The sequence below is a fragment of the Musca domestica genome, unplaced genomic scaffold, assembly GCF_030504385.1.
Source record: "Musca domestica strain aabys unplaced genomic scaffold, Musca_domestica.polishedcontigs.V.1.1 84, whole genome shotgun sequence".
Taxonomy (NCBI): domain Eukaryota; kingdom Metazoa; phylum Arthropoda; class Insecta; order Diptera; family Muscidae; genus Musca; species Musca domestica.
Window position 1 is genome coordinate 1,939,762 of NW_026712417.1, and position 12,452 is coordinate 1,952,213.

At 34.1% G+C, this 12,452-nt stretch overlaps 1 protein-coding gene across 2 annotated transcripts in view; it reads right to left on the minus strand.

The window, feature by feature from the left end:
• Nucleotides 1-5,429: 5,429 nt before the first annotated feature.
• Nucleotides 5,430-12,452, minus strand: part of LOC101894182 (band 7 protein AGAP004871) — a 94,987-nt gene continuing 87,964 nt past the window's right edge. For both annotated transcript variants that reach the window (XM_059131250.1, XM_059131249.1), the window contains exons 7-8: nt 11,227-11,407; nt 5,430-11,095 (exon numbers count right to left, since the gene is read on the minus strand). In XM_059131250.1, the coding sequence (XP_058987233.1) occupies nt 10,808-11,095; nt 11,227-11,407 (469 nt within the window). In that variant the 3' untranslated portion in view covers nt 5,430-10,807. The remainder of the gene's footprint in view (nt 11,096-11,226; nt 11,408-12,452) is intronic.

Below are 12,452 nucleotides of genomic sequence, written 5' to 3' on the forward strand. Positions count from 1 at the left end.
TATATAATAATCCCAGCCTGTGTTGTAAGGTGAAAAAATATTACAAAATATACTCTTCAATATTATGAGTCAAATTAAAAAAATCGCATGCGATAAAAAATATGAAAAAATTAAAAATATCACAAAATACTACAAAACCTATATTAACATCATTATTAACATCTTTTTATGCGATTTTCTTAGATTTTAAACTTTTATGCCAAGAGGGCATTTTGAATTGACAAAATTTGTCAAAATCGGTCCAGCCATTCTTGAGATATAAGCATTATAGCTAACATCCCCTTCCTTTGTATATATACATTGTATAAATTTCGCTATATATATCCGATATATTTACTATCGGCATCTACGTAACGGTCAGAATTGCCCTGTTCGTCTATTTGTGATTTGGCTGGGACTAAAAATATTCGCGGTTTAATGGAAAATTTGACTTTTATATAACACAAATGTTATAGTCTATTTCACCCACTAAATATTACCTGATGACCATCAAAATTGGAAGGCTTCTGCCCAGCCTTAAGCTCTAGCCCATGCTATTTTCCGCGTCGATTGGTCCATAATTGCGACCTGTAGAACAAAGGCAAAATTAGGATTTTTTTCAGTATTTGGTCCATTTTGACCCTAAATATTATGCGATCATCACCAAAAGAAATAGGGTTCTATTCTGACCTTAACCCCACCTCCATACTAAATTTCGTTAAGATCGGGCCATAATTGCGACCTGTAGAGTGATTACAAATTAACATGGACAGACGGACGGACGGACATATATAGCTAGATCGACTCAGCTCGGCGAGATAGGAAGATCCATATATACTTTCCCATGTGGGAAACCAATATTTCGTGGTGTTACATAATTTTTGGCCCAATCAAATTTATAATACCCCCAACACATAGTGTTGTAGGGTATAATGAATAAATTGTTTTCGAAGTCAGGTGACTTCACTAGCCCTGAGTGATTTGACTGGCCCAAGATCAGCAATAGTGACATCTGCCGAAAATTAAAATTTTAAAACTTTTTAGTCCTTACCTTTATTTGTCTCTGGAGTATAGCGTCGGTGGATCCATTTCTCATCAACAGTTATGAAACGACTATTCTCTTAGCAGGATTTCTTTGATTTTCAAGATGTCCTTTCTTGACCTTTCTTCGAGAAATCAATTATAAACCCCCAGCCAATATGTAATATTCAAATTAAATAAATAAAACATCCACAGTATTATCCGTTATTCAGAATGAACTTTTATTTAATTGAAAAGATACATAAAACTTGTTGTTATTATAATTATGATTTTTTTGTTGTTTTTTTTTTTAATTTTTTGTTTCAATTTGTCATAATGGTGAGTTTAGTGAGTGAGTGAGTGAGTGGGAAAAAGTGTTCATGTTTGTCATTTGTTGTATTTTTATGTTGACATTTCGGTGAGTGGTGTTGGTAGGTTTATTTGAGTGTGTGTGAGTGTTTGAGTTGTATAATTGTTGGTAATAGAATAAGTATATAGGTGTTTGTATGTGTATTAGTGTATAAATGTGTTCGTGTGTGTATGTCAGGGAATGTATTCCATTGTATTATTATGAGGTTAAATTTGAATTTGAAATCTACAGAAGAAAAAAATCCATATGTTTATGTGTATATTGTTATTATTTTCTTATTTGTTTTTAATTAATATTTACAATATTTAATATAGTTGTTGTTGTTGTTATTTTTGTTTTTAATCAATTTTGATATCATTCGAGTTATTCGTCAATAAATAAGTTGTTGTTGATTTAAAGGGTTATGCGTTTTTTGTATGCATGTAAGTGTGTCTATGTCTTTCTAGGAAAGGGATGAAGTCGTGTGGAGCAATGCTTAAGTTGTAACAGTAAATAATATATACGGAATGAAAAGTTCTGGGACTTTAATATAATAAATTAAATAAAAATTAAGGCTTAACATTCAAATGCATTGATTAGTTTTTAAATTAGAAATCATTGTTAGTCCCTGAACTCAGTCATACCCCTCATTTAATTAATAACACATTCAAATATATGCATAACAAAATAATTGTTTAACTACAATGTATAACAAAATTCTCTATAAACAAAATTTTTACTAAAAATAATTTAAACTATTTCAATTTTTGTAAAGATTTGAAACCCATTAATTATGAAATTATTTTTGACAATTTTTTTTTATTTTTTTCATGAGGATAGAATTAAACATTGGTGATTAGCCACTTGTTGTTCGAATTTGATACGATTTTTGATTTTAAATGACAATTATTGACTAATTAAAACTGTTCCCTTTTTTTGTAATATAATTTATTAATTTATTATTTTTTTTTTATTTTATAAGTTTCTTCCTTTGCTACCATCATTTTAATAAAATGTTTATTCTGGTTTTCTTATTTTGGGGGTTGTTTATTCGTATTGGCTTTCTTAGTTTAAATTTAAATTCTTTTAATTCATAACTACGTTCATCCTTGGTTTAGGTTTTTTTATTTTTGGGTTTTATTTTTTTTATTTAATTAGTTATGTTTATTTCGTTTTTTATTGGTTGGCATGGCTGAGTTGTGTTAAATGATTTTATGTTTTATGAAAAAAAGGCTAATTTGATTTCATTTTTTTTAGTTCAATTATTTTGATTAAGATTCTCTTTGTGTCTATGTAGAGAAGTTTTCATAAAAGTTTGGCACAGTTTTTATGTCGAGTGTTTTGCTTGTGTAATTAAGTGAAGTTCATGTTTAAATAAATTGGTTAAGCGTTTCACAACAAAGTTAAATTAAAAAAAAATTCTGTAAATATCGAGCGCTATAAACAATTTCTTTCCGGGAACCCATAGGCGGAAATTCTAAAGAGCTATCAAAAAGGTCATTATTGGGTGGCCCATCTTTACATCTAAAACAGTCTAGTAACATAATACGAGCATATAATACGACCAAAGATGGTGCCCATACCTTAGCACTAATTTATATAATTTCCTAGCCGTTCATGTTCGGATGTAATTCAAATCCAACAAGTAAACCAGTAAAGAAAGTCTTAAAGTCGGGCGGGCCGACTTTATGATACCCTACACCACTTAGCTCATTTAAATGAGCTGCGCATAACAATTAAAAGTTTTTATGGGAGAATTCAATCATACACGCTATGATTATAATTATAATTTAAAGTTCAAAGAACTAAATATGCCGAAGCATTTGTATCTTTTTAATTCGGACTTGTATTGCCCATTTGGTGCACGGTACAATGAAGAGAAGGTAGGTCAACTTTGAAAAAATTGCAAGTATAGAGGTCTACCTGTTTGGCTTGTAATGTCAGAATTAGTATCAAAACAATAAAAAATCAAAAAACTTGTTGCATTTATTTTGAATAAATAATTGAAAAACGCGATAACTGAATGAAAGGTTAGAACTTCTTTTCAAAATCATGTACTATATATCTCTAAAGGATTATTTCGCTACAAAAACTCTAGATTTTGTCAATGTATACGTTGAAATAAACATTTTGAAAACACCCGAAATTGAATATTTTCTGAACAATTTTTTTGTTATTGAAAAGAAAACACATGCATAAACAAATAAAGATGACATATTAAGCCAAGAAAATAAAAAAATTGAAATCATATGGTAGTTCTGCCCTACCTTGAATTCATTGTACCATGATTTGGTGCACAATTAATTTTAAATCGGATAAAAATATATATGGGAGCTATATCCAAATCGGAACCGATCTCGATTAAATTTGGCAAAGATATTTCTCAGAGGTATTTGATATATTTCCCTGAATATCGTTGTTACGGAGTGCATATTACGGCTGTGTGTAACAAATATGACAAATCGGATGAACAGTATATATCGGAGCTATAGCTATATCTGAACCGATCTTCACCAAATTTGACATACTAACTTCTAGACTCAATTCGGTCGTGAGTGCCAAATTTCATCCAATTTGGACAAATATTAAACGTTTGGTGCACGATCCAAGGTAAATCGGACGAAGTTATATATGGGAGCTATATCCTAATCTGAACCGATCTCGATAAAATTTAGCAAATGTATTTCTGAACTGTATTTGATATATTTCCCCAAATATTGTTGTTACAGAGTGCATATTACGGCTGCGGAGGACAAAAATAACAAATCGGATGAACAATATATATGGGAGCTATAGCTATATCTGAACCGATTTCGATCAAATTTGGCATACTTATTTTCGGGTCCAATATGATCGCACATGCAAAATTCCATACTATTCGGACTGATATTACACGTTTGGTGCAAAATAAAAGGCAAATCGGACGAAGATATATATGAGAGCTATATATAAATTTTGACCGATTACCTCCAATTTCAATAGGGTTCGTCCTTGGGCCAAACAAATGATTTGTGCAAAATTTCATCTGGATAGGTCAATAAATGCGAACTGTACTTTGTTTACAAAAATACATGGAGAGACGGACGGACGGACATGCATAAATCGACTCAGAATGTGATTCTGTGCTGATCATCAAAAGGAACTATGGGTCTATCTCGTTTCCTTTTGCCTGTTACAAACAAATGCACAAAAACATAATGTAGGGTATAAAAAGCAGTTAAGTTCGGCCATTTTTATACCCTCCACCATACTATGGAGGGTATATTAACTTTGTCATTCCGTTTGTAACTCCTCGAAATACTCATGTCAGACCCAACAAAGTAGGTCCACGTTTTCATATAGCTCCCATATAACGGTAACCCCCCTATATTCGGTATTTTGATGATTTTAGCGACGTTATTCACCGGAATTGTTTCAAATCTGGTATTTGAAGTTCCAAATGGATACTACACCCTAAGACAGAAAATTGTCTTTGCAGGTCCACGTCTTCGTATAGCCCCAATATAACGGTACCTCCCTATATATTCGGTATTTTTATGATTTTAGCGACGTTTATCAAATCTGGTATTTGAAGTTCCAAATGGATACTACACCCTAAGACTGAAAATTGTCTGTGCAGGTCCACGTCTTCCTATAGCCCCCATATAACGGCACCTCGCTATGTTCGGTATTTTGATGATTGTAGCGACATTATTAACCGGAATTGTTTAAAATTTGGTATTTGAAGTTCATTATAGGAACTACAGTCTGTGACAGAAAATTGTCGGTGCGGGTCCAGTTTCGAATTTGAATATGGTAATGGCTTATGACAAACAATGCATATGTATGTCCACGTCGTTTAGACCCCAATATAACGGCTATATTCGGTATTTTTAAAATTTTAAAAGAATTTTTTAAGGATTTTATTTTTTGAAAATTTCCAAATTCGTTGCAAATGGTGGAGGGTATTAAAAGTTCGGCCCGGCCGAACTTTATGCTTTTTAACTTGTTAAACTTTTAGACAGGTTAGCAAAATGAAACATAATTATTCCTCCTGATTTTCTTAGTTTTTTTTCTAGAATTTCTTGAACCTGGAATCCTGGAAACTTGAAATATAGCTTTTTAATACCTTTCACCATACATAGCATGGAGGGTAAATTAAGTTTGTCATTTTATTTGTAACTCATCGAAATAATCATTTGCGACTCAACAAAGTATATATTCTTGATCAGCATAAGATTCTATGTCGATATAGCAATGTTTTTCCGTCGGTCTGTCTGTCCGCCCGTCCGTCTGTTGTTATCACGTTAGAGTCCTAACGGCATGCGGTAGGAAAATAACATTTTGCATAGAGTGGTATTTTGTCTGCAGTCGGATCAAGTTCGAAGAATAGCCATATTTTACAGGAAAGGTAAGTCGTCTCTCAAACTCTGTTAGATCCCTGGACACTGCAACATATCTGGCAATGAATCGGCTATAGAATTGACCAGACGCTGATCTGGGTCAGTAGATCTAGAAATTGAGAGCTCAGTGAAGCCACCTATCTGCCACTTCTTCCAAATACTGCATAAACTTTATCTTAGAAATTTTCAACCGAACTGGCTAATTGGGAGGGAATGTAAAGTCTCCAAAGGAGATCAAGGTCACTCATATTCTGATCCCTGATCACTTCCCCGACAAAGTCGGACATGACGCTTGTGGTGGGCCTAATTACAGGACACTACAACATAATTGCCATGACTTCTAAGGGTGGGCGGGGGACGATGCTGAATACTGCAGGCTTTGTCAAGACGAGGAGGAAATTGAGGCGGTGGAGCACTTACTCTGCCACTGCACAACTCTTATCGGAGTGGGTAAGCAAATTCTGACCGACTTGTGCTCCCGACCGAGCCAGTAGTCATTCTTCAATAAGCCAGAAGACTAAAATGGCTGAATACACAGTGGATACAAACCTACTAACTTCTCTAGTCCTATCTTCAAATTCACGCTTCTTCACTATTCGTTAACTTCCCTTTTATTATTCTAAGCTTCCATCTTCTCTAAATTAGGACGAACACAATAGACCAATAGGTCACCGAGTCGAGTGGTTGTTTACACAACCATGAATCCTTTTAACCTTACCTAACCTTGGTCAACGTTTATCTATAGCTCCCATATAGTTGTACTTCCCCATATCCGGCATTTTGACGATTTTTCCCACACTTTCTAAAGTGATAGTTTAAAATTCGGTATTTAGAGTTTATATTGGGATCTACCTCCCGTGGCAGAACTTTGTCTTTATGGATTCACTTTTTCGTGAAGCCTCCATGTAACAGTACCTCCCGTTGTTCGTAATTTTGACAATTTAAGTCACATTTGCAAGCGAAATAGTTTAAGTTTTGATATTTAGAGTTAAAATTTTGATCTATCTATCGACAAAATATTGTCCATATACGTCCATGTTTTCCTATAGTCCCCATATATTTGTATCTTCCCATATTCGGTATTTTGATGATTTTAGGATCAGTTTTCAGAGGAATAACGAAAATTCGATATTTTTAGTTCATATTAGATTCTACATCCAGAAAACTGTCATTATAGATCCACTTTGTCCTATAGCCCTCATATAAAGAGCCTTCCCGATATTCAGTATTTTACGATTTAAATCACACTTTCTAACGGAATTGCTTAAAATTCAGTATTGATATTCCATAAAGGGTTCATCTGTTTATATTGCACAGTTTCTATAAAAGTCAACTCCTATCCTCCCGATATTCGGTATTTTGATGATCGTAGCCAATTTTTTCACGGAATTGTTTGAAATTTGAAAAATGAAATTTTGTGTAGACCTACCTGCCTATAATTAGTTATGTATTTTAATTAAAATTTGACTTCTTCCGGTACATTTTGACAGAATATTGTATTCCTCCCTTCAATATTTATAGCATCAAAATCAAAAAATTACGTTTAAGAGTATGTCAGTTATCTTTTCGGCCAAAACGAGCTGTCATGATATGGAATGGAAATCGACCTAATTTATGGAATCTTTCTGCACAGTAAAACCATTATAATATACCAAACCAGTAAAGAAAGTCTTAATGTCGGGCGGGGCCGACTTTATGATACCCTACACCACTTTGCTAATTTAGTAGAGCTCCACATAACAATTAAAAGTTTTTATGCGAGAATTCAATCATACACGCTATGATTATAATTATAGTTTAAAGTTCAAAGGACTAAATATGCCGAAGCATTTGTATCTTTTAAATTCGGACTTGTATTGCCCATTTGGCGCACAATTAATTTGAAATCGGATAAAAATATATATGTGGGCTATATCCAAATCGGAACCGATCTCGATAAAATTTGGCAAAGATATTTCTGAGCTGTATTTGGTATATTTCTCTGAATATCGTTGTTACGGAGTGCATATTACGGCTGTGGGTAACAAATATGACAAATCGGATGAACAGTATATATGGGAGCTATAGCTATATCTGAACCGATCTTCACCAAATTTGACATACTAGCTTCTAGACTCAATTCGGTCGTAAGTGCCAAATTTCATCCAATTTGGGCAAATATTAGACGTTTGGTGCACAATAAAAGGTAAATCGGACGAAGTTATAAATGGGAGCTATATCCAAATCTGAACCGATCTCGATAAAATTTAGCAAACGTATTTCTGAGCTGCATTTGATATATTTCCCCAAATATTGTTGTTACAGAGTGCATATTACGGCTGCGGAGGACTAAAATAACAAATCGGATGAACAATATATATGGTAGCTATGGCCATATCTGAACCGATTTCGATGAAATTTGGCATTCTTATTTTCAGGCCTAATTTGATTGTATGTGCAAAATTCCATACTATTCGGGATGATATTACACGTTTGGTGCACAATAAAAGGCAAATCGGACGAAGATATATATGGGAGATATATCTAAATTTTGACCGATTGTTTCCAATTTCAATAGGGTTCGTCCTTGGGCCAAACAAATGATTTGTGCAAATTTTCATCTGGATAGGGCAATAAATGCGAACTGTACTTTGTTTACAAAAATACATGGACAGACGGACAGACGGACGGAGGGACGGACATGCATAAATCGACTCAGAATGTTATTCTATGCAGATCATCAAAAGGTACTATGGGTCTATCTCGTTGCCTTTTGCTTGTTACAAAGAAATGCACAAAGACATAATACCCTTACCACTATGTGGTGTAGGGTATAAAAAAAATCCGTTAAAAATTCTGTTATAATCTTAACTGCTTCATTCGGTAAGCAGTTGTATTAGGGTATGGACATGCATAGGCCACTTTTGTCATAAGCCATTACAATATTCAAATGCGAAAATTGAAAAAAAATCGGTGAATAATGTCGCTAAAAACATCAAAATACCGAATATAGGGAGGTACCGTTATATTGGTGCTATACGAAGACGTGGACCTGCACAGACAATTTTCTGTCGTAAGCTGTAGTATTCATAACAAACTTCAAATGCCAAATTTGAGACAATTACGTTGAATAAAAATTCTGTTATAATCTTAACTGCTTCATTCGGTAAGCAGTTGTATTAGGGTATGGACATGCATAGGCCACTTTTGTCATAAGCCATTACAATATTCAAATGCGAAAATTGAAAAAAAATCGGTGAATAATGTCGCTAAAATCATCAAAATACCGAATATCGGGAGGTACCATTATATGGTAGCTATACGAAGATGTGGACCTGCACGAACAATTTTCTTTCTTAGGCTGAAGTATCCATTACGAAATTCAAACACCAAATTGGAAACAATTCGGGTAAATAAGGTCGCTGAAATCACCAAAATGCCGGAAAAAGGAAGGTACAATTATAAGGGGAATATACGAAGACGTTAACCTGCACAGACAATTTTCTGTCTTAGGCTGCAGTATTCATTTCAAACATCAAATACCAAATTTGAAAGAATTCTGATGAATAATGTCGCTAAAATCATCAAAATACCGAATAACGGGAGGTACCAGTATATGGGGGCTATACCAAAACGTGGACCTTCATGACCCATTTTAAATACCACAAGTCCTGCATACACAATACATATTGGAGTAAAATTCTATCAACCTACTTCATTTCGTTCGGAAGCTAGAGTGATTTCCATAGACGTATAGAAGGGCAGACGGAAGGATATCGCTAAATCGACATAGAATTTTATGCTGATCGAGAATATATATAGTTTGTGGGTTCTAAAATGAATATTTCGAGGTGTTACAAACGGAATGACAAACTTAATATACCCTCCATACTTTGGTGGAGGGTATATAAAAACCATCGCCAAAAATCTTTAAATTGAGTCCAAGTTTTGATACAGACCCATGCAACGATATTCTCCCTTTATTGATGTTCAAAGGCCTTATCAATATTTCTCAAAAGACCTATCTGCCTATATCATTAGTTATGTATTTTAATTAAAATTTGACTTCTTCCGGTACATTTTGACAGAATATTGTATTCCTCCCTTTAATATTTGTAGCACTGATTAAAAGCAATGCATGTCGGTTATCTTTTCGTTCAAAGCGAGCTATCATGATATGGAATGGAATCTTTCTGCACAGAATTGACAGCTAGGTGTAGAATACATTGCAAAGAGACTCAGAATTTTAAAGGATCTGGCATACTGCTTGTATAATGCTGAACCCAAATTTTAGGGTTCGCGTGGCCAACCTATTTGGATTTTGGTTGCGTTTTCCCATGGTGACACAAATGCCGATCTTTTTAAACTTATTCATAGTAAAACTATTCGATACAACAAACAAGGTTAATAAAACTTATTTTGATGATGTCATATTGAAACGTAACAATCGATCACTCTAATGCCATGAAAATAATCTTGTGTGGCGAACAAGAACACAATTTTTCGTGTATTTATTAGAGTTCGAATCGTAAATGAGAGTGAGATGGATTGTGATCGGTTATTGTTTACAGCTTTGATTAAGTTCCTCTTTTTTAATAATTTTATTTTTGTGTTTTTTTTTTAATCCTTGTATTGCCTGTTTTGTGAAATCGTAAGTTCTGGAGGGGTCTTGTTATTATTTTCTTCATCATCATCATTATTATTATTATTACTTTTACTTTTTCTGGATTTTCATTTAATCTTCTCTTTTCAACATCATTTAAGGGGGAGGATCATGCATTTTATTGGGGAGAGAGAGAGGGAAATCAATTTGCTTAGTTTGTGTATTTTGAACGGGATCGTGGGGGGAGGGGTTGGAGAATGGGAATAAGGGGGCTTTATGTTCATCTGTATACATAAGTAAATGCCATCTTATTTGTATTTATTGTTGTTGTTTCTGTATTTGGGTACATCTCAAAATATTTGCACTGACTGACACTAACGTTTTTTGTTTTTTTTTTTTTGTTTTTTGCTTCTTTTTTATTTGTTGCTACAACTCGCGCTCTCTCTATCTATTCTCATATTCATTTTGTTTCCTTTTTTCTCAGAGCAAGCAATTTTACATAGCTGCAGTAACAATGCCATTGGTTTCATGATTCACATTGTTCACATTGCTGCTCGTTGTCGGTATGGGACCCATGCCCGCCATCATCGATGCAGCCCCGGCTACGGTGGATGGCACTATGACGGGTGTGGGAACGGCTTCGCGGTCAGCAATGGCCTGGGCTGTATTGGCGGCGGTTTTTATTGTATCAGCATCGTTCGACTTGAGGAAATACGTTATCAGATCAATGGGCAATGGGAATACGATGGTTGAGTTCTTCTCGGCTGAAATGGCACTCAATGTCTGTCCATTGAAATTGTAACGACAAAGGGAAGCAAAGAAAACGCAGAAGGAGAAAGAGAGAAAAGATACAAAAGAAAGACATTTCATCATTTATCTAAATAACAAATGATTTTATTTCATTCGAAATTTACCTGTAAATAACGTAGCTGTAATGCTGCCGGTGAATCGCCAATAACTTCGGAGGCTTCTCTTAATGCTCTCGAGGCTTTCTGTTCACCCTCGGCGGCTATGACTTTGGCACGTGCCTCTCGTGCTGCCTCTGCCTCGGCAGCCATGGCTCTTTGTAATTGGACGGGTAGACGTACATCTTTGCTGTTGATGGAGAGAAATAGGAAGACAAGACAAGACATGGTTAATGTTCTTCAAATGGCTGGAGATGTTCGAGGAAAATAAATGTGAAATTTTCTTTCCCAACTAAGGTGCTGTTAAATATGTCCTTAAGGATATTAAATGTGAAATATTTTAAGGTACATGAAAAATACTTAAAATGATAAATGTGCGTGTTGAAGAAAACATAGAAGAGGTGAAAATAAAAAGGGTTCTGCTATGAATTTTAATTGCGTTTACAATTTATATAATTGACTACAATTTAAGAAAAAGTACTGAATGTACCATACTCATAATATTCAGTTTAGAGCTAGAATTTTAAAAATATGATATAGGCAAGTAAGATAAGGGAGACTTTTTTGATGTTTGCACCAAAATTACAAATCAGCGAACGAGAAGAGCAAGAAAGAGCAGTTTTGAGTAAGAATTTGATGAGTTTTAAAACAATTCTAGTTTTTAACTTTTTCGATAAAAATTTTATGAGAATTTCCGAAAAATTTTAATCAATCTAAGTTGATATAGCTCAAAGCACATATACGTAAAATTACATAGGACCATTAAATATATAAAGTTAAATATTCGCTTTTTAATCATTTACATCTTAGTGGGGGCTATTCCTCATTATGACAGAAATTGTATCAACGACCGATTTTAAGTAATGTACATTGAGCATTTTAGAACCCACAAAGTATATATATTTCGACCTCCATTAGAGTCTATGTCACATACGTAATATGCACTACAGAAGAATGGTATTTGGTACCAGACATCACATACTGCCCGAAAATACCTCTGTGAAATTTTATCGAGATCGGTTTAGATTAGGATATAGCTGCCATATAAATCTTTATCCCATATCAGGCTTATTGTGCATCAAATATATATACCAAATATCACCCCAAATGGACTGAATATTGGCAATTACGAATGAATTTATACTATAAAGCAGTACTTCAAATTTGCTGTAAATCGGTTCAGATATAGATATTGCTACCATATATACGTTTTATCTGATTTGGAGTTAAAAGTC